We start from the raw sequence: 14,447 nt of genomic DNA on the forward strand, positions 1-14,447 counted from the left end.
GATATCATTTTTCACTCCTTACCATTGTGTTATGATCAATTCCACATGGCATACCACATGAAGAAGGAGAAAGTTACCCTCAGCAAGCTTCAAGGACTCTTAAAGACCGCTGAAACATGTCTTAAAAGTAAGTCGGTTGTTACCACTCTTACTCCTACTCCAAACTCCGCCCCTGTCCTGGCAATCGGGAAAGGTGGAGGGAAAAAGAGGAAGAACCCTTCGAAGGGTTCCAAGGGTAAGACCCTTGATGTCTCTGTTGGATAAGGTGTCTAAGTCCATAACTTATTTGGTATATACTTGACCCGACCTGGCATGGTCCATTTGGGTTGCACTTCACCCGAACAATTTATGGATAATTTTATGAGAGTTATACACATATGTTTATTAATATATTATAAGTTATAATATATTAATCTGAAGTCATGTTATTTAATTAGTCTTAGTCTTAAATTAATTATGAATTAATTTAGAGATTAAAAGGAAGACTAATTAGATTATGGGCTATTGGTTTTATATGGTGTGGGCTAACACTCATTGGTTAATGGGCTAGGCTTATATGGAAGTCGTTGGATGATCCATGGAGCTTTTAACCCATGGATCCTTGGAAAAGGAAAGGTCATGGGTTATTAGGGCTTCACCCTAACCATGTACACTATATAAGCATGCTTATGTTGCATGAAATAGCCACTAGTGTGTGTGTTTGTGTGTGGCCGAAAATTACAAGTGTGTGTACACTCTCTAAAGTTTTCCAAGTGTTTGTGGTGATTTGTGATTTCCATTTGAGGCATTCACACTATTGGTGCTTGGCTCTCAAACTCCAAGGAATCAATCACATCAAAAGGTATGTAATCTCATCTAACTATTTTATGTTTAAATGTTCCCCATGCCATGTTAGATAAGTTATGAACCTTGGAAAATTATTATTTTGCATGTATTTAGACAAACATAGATCCAAGGTTTATTAGGGTTGCATGCACACTTAGGAAGTGTTAGATTGCTCAAAACCCAATAGTGGTATCAGAGCCTAGGCTTGCTTGTTTGATACTTGATGCAAAATAGTGAAAAAAGTTGAAATTGTTGCTGTCTGGCTGATGGACTCGCCAAGTCCATGGGGGGACTCGCCGAGTACAAGGCAAAATTCATCCTACTCGCCGAGTAGGTTCGTGCACTCGGCGAGTAGAATGATTAGAATGCAGAATTTCGACTTTTGCTGTTGGCAATGGACTAGAAACATTACCCTAAACTGTTTTGGTGTTTTAGAACTTGTTTTAGTTGGTGTAATGGTTGTTCTACTCTATTTACAATATCATATATCAAAATTCCATGATTTTTATGTGTTCATATAATTCTTGAAATTTTGATGATCATGTTCATGTTCTTATGAATTTAGAAAATGATAGGAATTATTTGCTGAATTGTTTAGAATTAATTCTTGATCATTTATGTGTTTTAATGGAGTCCATAATTTGTCCTCAATTTATGGATATCCAAAGGTCACTTTTCTTTAACACACATTTAAACACATAAGTTACATGAAATTGAAGAGTCTTCATTTTTATGAACCTTTAATTCATAAGTTATGAAATGAAAAGTTTTGGATAGTTACAAAACTTGCCCTCAAGTTTTGGAATTTGTAAAGTTTCACACACTTTAATAAACTTTAATTCCAACCCTTAGAGTTTTAATAGTTAAAATTCAACCCTTATACTATTTATAACATTAATGGTTAATTATTATATATATGTATAAGAATAAGTCGTTCTATTGTTAGTAAGCCTCATTCACGAAGCCGGTCTATAAGGTGGGTATAAGGTTGTTGCCTATAAAATGGCAACTTAATGGGTGTCCACTCTCACCCACCGCTTGCTTGACTGGTGGAGGGTCGTTAGCCGAACGGGTAGGACAATGACTTTAAATCCTCATTAAAAGTATAATGATTACTATAAAGTAACTAAACCTCTTTAATTCCCAATCTTAGTTATTATAGGAAAAATGTGAACATGGTGCTAGTCCATGGAATTCAAACTTTGTACCTTACCAAGTCGTTAGTGGAGCGTGTGTGGTTAACCGACACACTAACTTGGACTAGTAAGGATCACGAAGGGTGACTTAATGTTCGTCATAGTTCAATGGAGCGTGTGTGGTTAACCGGCACATTGATTAGGTGATAATATTAAGGGTACCAAGTGAATTAGCATGGTTATTCACACCTTGTTTTGTGATCCTCGGCATCCCAGTCACAAAACTTGAAGGGCACAATCGAGATTGAAACATGCCATTGAAAAGCTCAATGAATCTCAAAAGAATCTAGGAATTTCAAATCCAATTAAAACCTAATAATTCATTTTGTTTTTCATTGTGGAAATTGGTGATTCGTCATTCACCTACCTTTCAAATATATTATTACTTAGATTACGGCATCCCTCTTCTAAGTATAATATATTGTGATTGGATCCTAGCCTTAATATTACATTTGGGTGTCTTATTAATGATTCTATATATCTAATCTCAACTTGCTTTCTTCTTTCATATGTCTTTCAACACTAATGCTTTGGGCTCTAACCCAACTGGTTCTTTCTCTCTCATGAATCTTTGTGGGAGAGTCATCTTTGATGGTTCCATCTTCATGGATTGGATTAGGAACATCAGGATGGTTACTCGTTATGAGGACAAGGAATATGTCCTCGATGAGGAGTTAAAAGAGCTTGATGAGTCTACTGCTACTCCTGAGGAGATCGTTGAATTCAGGATACATGAGAGAGATGCTACTAAGGTGGCATGTATCATGATGGCCACGATGACAACCGAGCTCCGAAATTCATATGAAGATTTCTACCCTTTTGAGATGCACCAAGACCTGATGGAAAGGTACCATCAGAGTGCTCGTCAGGAGCGGTATGAAATAATCTCCTCCATAATAACTACCTGCATGAAGGATGGTGAATCCGTCATGGCTCACATGCAAAAGATGCAAAGGTACGTGGATCGTTTGCTGAAGCTGAATGTGAACATCCCTGAGGAGTTGGCAATTGACATCATTTTGCACTCCTTACCTTCTTGTTATGACCAATTTCGTATGACATATCATATGAACAAGGAGGAAGTTACCCTCAGCAAGCTTCAAGGACTCTTGAAGACCGCTGAAACCGGTCTTAAGGGCAAGGCGGTTGTTACCTCTACTACTACTCCAACATCTACCCCCGTTTTGGCTATCGGGCAAGGCAAAGGGAAAAAGAGGAAGCACCCTTCGAAGGGTACCAAGGGAAAGTCTCTTAAAGGCTCCTCATCAAAGACCAAGAGCAGTTCTGTCACTCCTTCTGCCATTCCCAAGGATGCTGATTGCTACTATTGCCTGGACAAGGGGCACTGGAAGCGAAACTGCCCTAAGTACTTGCAGGATCTAAAGGATGGGAAAGTGAAACCCACCCATGCAGGTATTTACACTATATTGTCTAACTACTCAACATATTCTAACTCTTGGGTGCTTGATACAGGATGTGGTATTCACATATGTTCTGATTTGCAGGGCCTAAGAAGAAGTGAGGATGTGGAGCAAGGGAAGATAAACTTGATCATGGGGAATAGGAAGGCTTCACCTATTTCCAAGATTGGAGTTTATACTTTGTTGCTTAATAATGGGTTAAAATTAGATTTGAATAAATGTGTGTACTCGTCTGAAATGGCGAGGAATATTATTTCTTTTCATGCTTTGTACAAACAAGGTTTTACCTTTTCGTTTGATAATGAATGTGGTGGTATTAATGCTTTCTTTAAAAATGTGTTTTATTTTAAAGCATTACCTTGTGATGGTGTGTATGAAACTGTGTCGATTGTAGACAACTTAGGAAATAATGTGTTGTATATTGATTCTCCTACTAGCCTAGATAAAGCATCATTGTGGCATTGTCGTCTTGGACATGTAAACAAGAAACGCATAGGCCAACTCCAAAAGAGTGGAGTCTTGGAGTCATTCGACCTTAGATCGGATGATAGTTGTGAATCTTGTCTACTTGGAAAGATGACAAAATCACCCTTCACTGGAACTTGTGAAAGGGGTGAGGGTTTGTTGGACCTAATACATACTGATGTATGTGGGCCATTCAAAACCGCCACAAGGGATGCTAATCGGTATTATGTGACTTTTATTGATGATTTTAGTAGATATGGGTATGTCTACTTAATCAAACATAAGTTAGAAACCTTTGAAAGGTTTAAGGAATTCAAACAGGAAGTAGAAAATCAATTGGGCAGGAACATTAAGATGCTTCGATCCGATCGAGGTGGTGAGTATCTTAGTACCGAGTTCCTTGACTATCTTAAGGAGTGTGGGATTGTCTCACAATTGACTCCTCCCAGGACACCACAGCTAAATGGTGTAGCTAAGAGGCGTAATCGAACCTTGTTAGACATGGTTCGCTCTATGATGAGTCGAGCTTCGCTACCAATCTCTTTTTGGGGGTATGCCTTAGAGACTACCGCCCATATCCTTAATCTAGTCCCTACAAAGAAGGTTGCCAAAACACCTCATGAGATGTGGACTGGGAAGGTACCCAATTTAGACCACATCAAGATTTGGGGTTGCGAGGCTTTCGTGAGGCGTGAGACTCATGATAAGCTCGAGCCCCGAAGTGAAAGGTGTATTTTCATCGGCTACCCACAGAAATCCTTCGGTTACCTCTTCTATAGACCTAGTGAGAATGTGGTCTTTGTAGCAAGAAGAGGGGTCTTTCGTGAGAGAGAACTTATAAGCCAAGGAGACAGTGGGAGGCAAATTGATCTTGAAGAAATTCAAGAAGCAATTGGTGAAGGAACCTCAGACACTAGCAATCAACCTGAGGAGGAAACTCCTGTTGAGCAAGCTGACATGTCTGTACCTCCGAGGCGTTCCACACGGGTTAGGAACACACCTTCGTTTTATTATGGCTTTCATATTACTACGGAAGGTGATACGTTTATCAGTGATAGTACACTGGTAAATTTGGATGAACCTAGCAGTGTTAAGGAAGCCACGGCAGGCCCGGAATCTGCTAAATGGAAGGAGGCTATGGACAAAGAGATACAATCCATGTATGACAATCAAGTTTGGAACTTGGTTGACAATGTACCAGGCCGTAAAACAGTCGGGTGCAAATGGATCTTCAAGAAGAAGACCGACATGGAAGGAAAAGTGCACACTTATAAGGCTCGACTGGTTGCGAAGGGTTTTACTCAGACTCAGGGTATTGATTATGATGAAACCTTCTCGCCGGTAGCAAAGATTAAGTCTATTAGGGTTATGCTAGCCATTGCAGCATTTCATGATTATGAAATATGGAAAATGGATGTCAAAACCGCTTTCCTTAATGGAAAGTTGGCTGAGGATGTGTACATGAATCAGCCAGAGGGTTTTGTCAGTACAGAGTACCCTAATAGAGTATGCAAGCTTGAGAAATCCATTTGTGGATTAAAACAAGCATCTTGTAGCTGGAATCTTTGTTTTGATGAGAAGGTCAAAAAGTTTGGCTTCTCGAGAAGTGAAGATGAGTCTTGCGTGTATGTCAGAGCTAGTGGGAGTATAGTTAGCTTCTTGGTACTGTATGTGGATGACATACTACTTATAGGAAATGACATCCCAACCTTGCAGGAGGTTAAGTCCTGGCTTGGGAAGTGCTTTGCTATGAAGGACCTAGGAGAGGCTGCCTATATCCTAGGGATAAGGATATTAAGAGAAAGGAGTAAAAGACTAATTGGACTTAGTCAGAGTACCTACTTGGATAAGGTGTTGAAAAGGTTCAACATGCAGAATTCCAAGAAAGGAGATTTACCGATCCAAAGCAATGCCAAACTGAATAAGACTCAGAGTCCGAGTACAGAGGCAGAGATAGCTGAGATGAGCCAATTACCGTATGCTTCCACTGTTGGCTCGATCATGTATGCTATGACTTGTACCCGCCTTGATGTGGCCTTTGCCTTGAGCATGGTTAGCAGGTATCAGGCGAACCCTGGCAAGGCACACTGGACTGCGGTAAAGAATATCCTCAAGTACCTACGGAGGACTAAGGACTGGCTTCTTACCCTCGGGTGGGAGTGATGACTTGAGAGTATTAGGGTATAGTGATGCCAGTTTTCAGACTGATAGGGATAACTTCCGCTCTCAGTCGGGTTGGGTCTTTACCTTAAATGGAGGGGCAATTTCTTGGAAGAGTTCCAAGAAGGAGACGGTGGCTGATTCGACTTGTGAATCAGAGTATATAGCAGCGAGTGAAGCAGCGAAGGAGGCGATATGGCTGAAGAACTTCATCGGAGACCTTGGAGTTGTACCAACTATTAAAGAACCTATGGAGATTTTCTGTGACAGCAATAGTGCGGTTGCCTTAGCCAAGGAACCAAGAGATCATGACAGATCCCGACACATTGACAAAAAATATCACTTCATAAGACACAAGATTGAAGAAGGACTCCTCGTGGAAAAGAGGGTATCGTCAGATGAGAATCCTGCAGATCCCCTTACGAAGGGACTGACGAGGGTTAAGCATTTTTAGCATGCGAGGCGCATCGGGCTGAGGGACGATATTAGTTTTACAGATTAGATAGTTTTCCTGAAACTTGTAAAATGTAATCGACATTTGATGATGAATAAAATTTGTGATTTATTTATGAGTAAGGTGTTACTGTCATTGTCAATTATTTACTATTGTTTCAGTTTTGCATGTTTTGACTTCTAGAATAATTAATTTATTCAAACCTCCACAATCGGTCATACGTCGGAAGTAGGTATGAATCAAGATTGTCATGAATTGGGATTGTAGATTGCTAAAAGTGTTTAGACATGGCAATGGTTGCTGCAACGTTCATGAGTGCTCATAAGTTATGAGTATTGGTATAAACCCACGCTCACTTGTATCACTTCATGGAATTTATCTCGAGTGATCGTGAGACGATAATATCATATAAGTCTTCAAACCTAGAAATATGAGTTGTTACCTATGAGTTGGTTGTGCATTGATTACACGTAAACGCATCAGTAACTTGATGTTATAAAACGTGTCTTTGTGTACAATTCAACAAGTAGTAGAACAAGCATATGAGTCGAAGTTTATCTGTTCCTTCTAGAAATAGAAGCGATATCTGGGCCCCTCGATGATTTTGTGTTGACCCATGCACCGGGCCCGGTCAGAACTAAACTGAATGTTCAGTAAAGTTCTTTGTCAAACAAATCGGAGATCGAGAAACAACTGCCAGACAATAAGCAAGACATAGTTCCATGTGTTTGTCCGGCTGATATCATGAGAACAGAGAGGATTATATGATCACTTGTCTTAAAATGGCGCTTCATAGTTCAACAGAGTTTTCGAGAGCTACGATTGCTTGTTGGTTCCTGAAGTTATATAGGCAAATACAGTTATTAGGCTTATCCAAGTGGGAGTCTGTTGGATAAGGTGTCTAAGTCCATAACTTATTTGGTATATACTTGACCCGACCCGGCATGGTCTACTTGGGTTGCACTTCACCCGAACAATTTATGGATAATTTTATGAGAGTTATACACATATTTTTATTAATATATTATAAGTTATAATATATTAATATGAAGTCATGTTATTTAATTAGTCTTAGTCTTAAATTAATTATGAATTAATTTAGAGATTAAAAGGAAGACTAATTAGATTATGGGCTATTGGTTTTATATGGTGTGGGCTAACACTCATTTGTTAATGGGCTAGGCTTATATGGAAGTCCATGGATGATCCATGGAGCTTTTAACCCATGGATCCTTCGAAAAGGAAAGGTCATGGGTTATTAGGGCTTCACCCTAACCATGTACACTATATAAGCATGCTTATGTTGCATGAAATAGCCACTAGTGTGTGTGTTTGTGTGTGGCCGAAAATTACAAGTGTGTGTACACTCTCTAAAGTTTTCCAAGTGTTTGTGGTGATTTGTGATTTCTATTTGAGGCATTCACACTATTGGTTCTTGGCTCTCAAACTCCAAGGAATCAATCACATCAAAAGGTATGTAATCTCATCTAACTATTTTATGTTTAAATGTTCCCCATGCCATGTTAGATAAGTTATGAACCTTGGAAAATTATTATTTTGCATGTATTTAGACAAACATAGATCCAAGGTTTATTAGGGTTGCATGCACACTTAGGAAGTGTTAGATTGCTCAAAACCCAACAGTCTCCTCTTCAAGTAGAACCAAGAAAGGTTTCATCACTCCTTCTTCTGACCCAAAAGAGGCTGAACGCCTCTATTGCCATGAAAAGTCACATTGGAAACGGAACTGCCCAAAGTACCAGCAAGACATAAAGGATGGGAAAGTGAAACCCACCCATGCAGGTATTTACATAATATTTTCTAATAAATCACCCTATTCTAACTCTTGGGTCCTTGATACAGGATCTGGAATTCACATATGTTCTAATTTGCAGGGACTAAGAAGAAGTGAGAATGTGGAGCATGGAAAGATAAACTTGATCATAGGGAATAGGAAAGCTTCCCCTATCACCAAGATTGGAGTTTACTCTTTGTTGCTAAGTAGTGGGTTTACATTAGATTTGAATAAATGTTGGTACTCGCCTGAAATGGCAAGAAATATTATTTCCTTTCATGCTTTGTACGAACAAGGGTTCACCTTTTCTTTTGATAATGAAGTTGGTGGAATAAATGCTTTCTTTAATAATGTTCTTTATTTTAAAGCATTACCTTGTGATGGTGTGTATGAAGTTGTGTATGTTGTAGATAACCTAGGAAATAATGTGGCGTGTATTGATTCTTCTAATAATAATAACTTGGATACGACATCATTATGACATTGTCGTCTTGGACATGTAAGCAAGAAACACATAAGCCAACTCCAAAAGGATGAAGTCTTGGAGTCATTTGACCAAAAGTCAGATGATAGTTGTGAATCATGCTTACTTGGAAAAATGACAAAGTCACCCTTTACTGGTTCTTGTACAAGGGGTCAAGGTTTGTTGGATCTAGTGCACACAGATGTGTATGGACCCTTCAAAACTACCACAAGGGATGCTAATCGTTATTATGTGACATTTACAGATGATTATAGTTGCACTACAAGAAAAAAGGCCTTTTACGACGCGCAAAATACGACGCTCATTGATCTATGTTACGCAAAGGAGAGTGACATTAGAAAAATGTCATCTCTTCAAAAAATTTAAGGATAGAAGACACGCATTATTGCGCGCCCTTAAATTAGTGTCTAAAAAAAACACGGAGGGCACCTATAATAAAATGCGCGTCGTCTAAGGGTGTCGCTTTATATTTTTTAAAGGAACGCGCGTTCCATCCTTTAATAGTGGGGGAAAGGGGGAAATGAAATTCTAAAAAAATTAAAAACCCCGCCATGCTCTCCTCTACCTTCTTTCAATCGTTCTTCTTCTCTCTCTCTCTCTCTCTCTCAATCAAATACCAAAAATTGACTATTGTTGGAACTAGGGTTCCGGTTCTTAGTGAAATCGAAGGTTTTTTGGTCACCAGGCCATGAAATTGATCAAAGGGGTACAGTTTAGAGTGATTTCCATATCAAGTAGAACAGTAGCTCCATTAAAGTCAAGGTCTCGAAACTCCATGATCAATCACCATCAACATTCTACTTCTTTATTTGTTCCAGAGGTTTGTCTTCCTTTATTACTAGTTTTATAACCTTTTTAATCAAACTCAATTATCCCTCGATACCTAATGTTATCTTTTGCGTTGTTGCTTCTGCTCTGTTCTTCTTGAAACCTCCCCACACTCTCATGTCGAAACATAATTTATGATATCAAGTTGGAAATCAATAGAAATGGCTATGAAGGTCGGTTGGGTTGGACGATTCTTTGGAGGATGAGAGAGATTTGGACATGGCAGATCGTAGGGCTACAGAGATTGAGCTTGATACCATGGAGGGTTTTGCGTCAAGGGAAAAGCTCCACCATCATCTCAACGACCAAGGTTGGTTAGGGTTTCTGTTTTTTTTTCTGTTTTTTCTTTTCTCCTTCCCCAGTTGAAAATTCTCTTTGGTATGTGCTATTTCTCTCTCCAGCTTCTCATTTTTTAAGATTAATTGTTAGTGGAAATAGGTTTTAGATTCATTGAAATGTTCTCTTTTGCTTCCTTTTCTCTAATGAGCATTATCTGTTCTATTTCATATCTAATTTATATGGTCTGATTCTCTTTTTGTTTATTGGGTTTTATGTGTTAATCTGTGATAAAAATAAGTTCACTTTTTTGTGCAGGTTTCTTGACTTGAAGTTTAGTTTGTCTATCATATTTAGAGATAATAAACGAGTCTCTGGGAGGTATGCAATGAGCTTTAAGTAGGTCAACTAATAGATCCCATGAATCCAAGTGCACCACTTGCATGAGTTGGATGAAGTTGTGGGTTACATGAGCCTGTGTTACCCTTTTGGGCTAACTGCCTCGGTTCTGTTTGGAAGACATCATAAGGCCATATTACAATCTCCAAAAAAAACTTTCCTTGTTCTTCTTTGCTTTAACTTCATCAGCCTCCAGATCTAATATTAATTTTTCTCTTAGATTCAGAAATTGATGAATCTCTTAAACAAGGTTTATCCCATTTTTTTCTTCAGTAGTGTAGAAAGACATGTTGCCAATGTATACGGTTGTTGAATTTTGGAGTGCGCGTTCATATTCTTATTGTGTTCCTGGAAACCTTTTGTCACGATACGCTGAAATCTTTGTTGGATCCTGTAACATTAACATAGGTAATGAATAGAATGCACACTGATAAGTGATATTGGTAATTTAGTAATTTTAAAAATAGGAAAAATATTGGATATTACCTTGAACAGCAACGCCATTGCACCTTATCTGAAAATGAAGACAAGTAGTATATTGTGTTGTTACTCTCGAGTTAATAGTTACACATGCTTATAGAAACAAATCTGATGATGTTTAAATTAGTATGACTATCACATTTGTTGCATGAAATTATTCTTACAGAACCAACTCTGATGATGTTTAAATTAGATGAGAAGCTGAAGTTGATAGAATCTCTTCTGGAAAGCAAAGTATTTACTAAACCACCTCAATACTCAACCCCTTTTACATTGTTTTCATCATATTGTTACATATAACAAGATACACTTTTTGTTATTGTAGAATTGAGGGCCCACTTCAGGCTTACATCCTCGTTGACGTACATCACGTGATATTCCTCCGGTGTGGAGTTAAGAATTTGGGGGTTTCTTTCAAGAAGCAAGTAAAATGTACAGCAACTAAAGTTTACTTGGTCTCAAATTCTTCTTGCCCAGGTTGTTTTTCTTCCCTCGTTGTACTTTTAGTTTTCCCGCATCTTCTTATAGTTCCGAGATGCTTTCCATGTGCTTATAAGCTTGCTGGTGTTTACAAACTTATTGGCACGCATAAACTCATTTATATCTTGTAATCAGCTTCATGTTTAATAAGAATATATATTGTGCATTTTGATTGTAGTCTGAGGCTTGTAAGGTTTTCAGGTCATATTGAATTAAAACTGCATAGGCTAAGTTGATGAACTGTTGTGAAGTGTATGTTGCTTTACGCTAATATATGTTTATGTTTTCAGGTTCCAATGGCTCCAAAACATCCAAACACAGGACTCTTTGTGGGTCTAAATAAAGGGCATGTTGTCACCAAGAAGGAATTAGCACCTCGTCCTTCCGACAGAAAAGGGGTAAGTAACAAATCATGATATCTAAATTGTGTTGAGTTTCTTTTGGTTAAATTAATGGTTGTGTTTCTTTGGATTATATATAGAAAACAAGCATAAGATCACACTTCGTGAGAAACCTTATCATGTATATTTGAGATCTTTTGTCTTTAAAATAAAGGGCTTTGAATCATACCTTGAGCTATAGAACTAAAACGGAATCACGGGTGCCTATGATTTTGTTTTCCATCAGATCTATAGTCATATTGTAAAAATCATACCTTGAGCTATAGAACTCAAACGGACCCCAAACCAGTTCCCAAAGTTCACAAATTGAGTTGGCTAACTTTCTTAAGCAGGCCAACCTCACTGGTAAGGACTTTATCTATGTGCAAGAATGGAATCTTTGCTGTTAGGTCTGATTCGGGTCTGTTCTGATATGTCATTTTGTTTTCATCATTTATAAGGCTTGGAAAAGGATCCAGAGTGATTCCAAGTTTCTATATGTTCCTGATATTATGAATTTAAGATCTGGAGCAGATGGGGTGTTATTTCCAATTATAAATTGGTTAGAATTGATCCAGACTCCAGATCAGTGGGCAGTCAACAGCTTTTACTAGTGTTGTGATTGTCCACAATGTGAATTTTATATCCGGAGCTTGGGAAATGCTTTTCATTCAATTCCAACTCTGAGACTTTCATTTGTATGTCCTTTACTTCTCTGAATTTTGGTATGGACGAATTCTACTTACAAGTTGGGTAGAATTGGCCAACCTCACTTGACTGTCTTGTTGGAGACAGAAGTGATACACCTTTTTGTAAAATTCATATTTAATTCATCCTTTGGAGTTAGAAGGAGTTCTTTATAGTTCTGGAATCCTGAATAATCATAGTTTCCTATAAAATTTAGTTAAATCTATGTTTCTGTTTTAGATTTTGGAGTAAATCCATTTTGAACAGCAGGTCTGTTTTAGAGACCTTGCTGTGATTACTCTTTTCTCAACTCATAGCTTCATTACTTCTCCTTTCTAACCTTTAGTCCTTCTAAGATGGGTTTTAAAAGTTTAAAATTTTTGCAAGTGTGCTATTGAAAATGAATAGCTGTACAGCTCTTTGTTGTATCTCAGTATCAATGCATGTTTCATATCTGTCAATGTGTGTGAAATTAAATATTATCAAATTTTGCATATACAAAAAAAAAGTGTAGCTCCTATTTATTATAAACTCACTTGCTGAATATTGCCCAGATCTGGTTTTGTAATTCGGGATCTGGTGGTTGAGAGTGCATCAAAATCTTTGCGTATGTTGAGAGAAGAATGGATATTGTTGGAGTCCTGTAGAAACAAAAAAAAAATAGATGATGATCACAAAAGAAAACATAGATGTATAGAAATAGAAATACTCACGATACAGTAGGAAGCTTCTCATGTATAATGACAAAAATGTCCTTTGGGCTACACCCAGGTCGTCTGGCCAAAAGATGGCTGTATTCTCCAAGCAGATAAGCGCTAACCTGCATAATGACATCAACATACAGTTGTCTATATTTGTGTAGGAAATATAAGATATAATCTACATACCTTCACCATTGTCTCATGTATTGCAGGCTTATCAAGATATTCTCTAGCTTTGAGAGCTGCATAAGGCTAATGATTAAAAAAAGAAAAGTGAGTCAATAGTAAGTCCTATGAACTTTAATAATGCAGATACCAATCTACATTCTACAATACCAAATTAATTAGAATATTCATGAATCAGAATGGAGATTCTAAAGATCATCATCCAAATGCACCAAAATTTAGAGTAAGATCGAACCACTATTAATGAAGGTATTCTACTGGGCTAGGATGCTTGTTGTTTGGATATGGAGCCATGGAAGAACTTGGACCCTTCCGTGTTAACAGTGATGGAAAAACACTCTACCCCAACCACTATGCATGGAACAATGGTAACAAAAATTCCTTTAATTACTATGTCCCATTCACATCACTTATAATCTTAGTCCCTGTCTTGCAGGTGCATGCCTAACCCTATAAAACCTTTGCTTTTGAGGTACTAACTGTTTTCTCCTGGAATTTTTTTTGCCTGAGATTTTTTGCTGCCAGCTATCCCTTCGGGACCACTCTTATGTATTATGTTAAAAGCACCAATTCAGAAATTTGCTGATTATGTAAGTCAGCTTTCCTCTTCCTTTTTTCTTTTTATTATTTATGCACCCTTATGCCACAAATCTCTTTATTTATCATACTAAATATGCAACCATCCCTTATTTTACTCCTAACTGTCAGCTGCATATATGTTACATAAAATAAATTGGTAAAAGTAGACATGTGAATTATGCATCTGTTATCTCAAATCTTACATTTATTTTTATTTCTGTTATTGTTTTTTCCAGCTTTTAGGTGTTGGTGTCAAGCTTGTTGGCAATACAGTGTGGAGTACCCTCTTTCATCAATTCTTAATAGTGATGTCACGTGAGAAATCATTTTTCTTTTTGTTAAACAAGTCTTTATTATCATGTATTAGGTCATACCATGGGTAAAAACAGTCTTGCCCCTGGTTCCGGGGTTGTCACAAAATACTTGACTTTTTAACTTTGTTTGTGGTTTCATTTAGTAATAATCCTTCTGAGGGGGTGTTTGTTGGGCTGCTTCTTTCAATGTCATTAACAACAGTGGTAAGTAAAATCTTACTACTATGAACCTCTTTTGCTTAAACCTACCTTATTGACCTGTAGCTGATTAAACATTAAATTAATTATGCAGGTTTTGAAGTTTTTGATGGAAAAGAATAGTGTTAATGCTCTTCAT

At 37.7% G+C, this 14,447-nt stretch overlaps 1 protein-coding gene and 1 long non-coding RNA gene across 2 annotated transcripts; one reads left to right on the forward strand and one right to left on the reverse strand.

The window, feature by feature from the left end:
* The first annotated feature begins 11,575 nt into the window (after nucleotides 1-11,575).
* Nucleotides 11,576-14,177, forward strand: LOC111883615 (uncharacterized). The gene is made up of 5 exons (XR_008228868.1): nucleotides 11,576-11,661; nucleotides 13,244-13,304; nucleotides 13,396-13,585; nucleotides 13,654-13,807; nucleotides 14,033-14,177. It is a non-coding gene; the product is annotated as an uncharacterized LOC111883615 (long non-coding RNA).
* On the reverse strand, nucleotides 12,679-13,290 carry LOC111883614 (AP-2 complex subunit alpha-2). The gene is made up of 4 exons (XM_052768043.1): nucleotides 13,218-13,290; nucleotides 13,044-13,150; nucleotides 12,867-12,971; nucleotides 12,679-12,784 (listed from the first exon to the last, which is right to left on the reverse strand). Exons 1-4 carry the CDS (start codon nucleotides 13,224-13,226, stop codon nucleotides 12,694-12,696), a joined length of 312 nt encoding a protein of 103 aa, XP_052624003.1. The 5' UTR covers nucleotides 13,227-13,290; the 3' UTR covers nucleotides 12,679-12,693.
* Nucleotides 14,178-14,447: the final 270 nt, after the last annotated feature.

Source organism: Lactuca sativa, chromosome 1, assembly GCF_002870075.4.
Source record: "Lactuca sativa cultivar Salinas chromosome 1, Lsat_Salinas_v11, whole genome shotgun sequence".
Classification (NCBI taxonomy): Eukaryota; Viridiplantae; Streptophyta; class Magnoliopsida; order Asterales; family Asteraceae; genus Lactuca; species Lactuca sativa.

Coding starts and splice junctions, on each gene's coding strand:
- LOC111883614 (XM_052768043.1), bottom strand. Junction 12,972..13,043: donor GAGAAGCTTCCTACTGTATC/GTGAGTATTTCT, acceptor TTGTTTCTACAG/GACTCCAACAATATCCATTC. Junction 12,785..12,866: donor ATCTGGGCAATATTCAGCAA/GTGAGTTTATAA, acceptor ACACATTGACAG/ATATGAAACATGCATTGATA.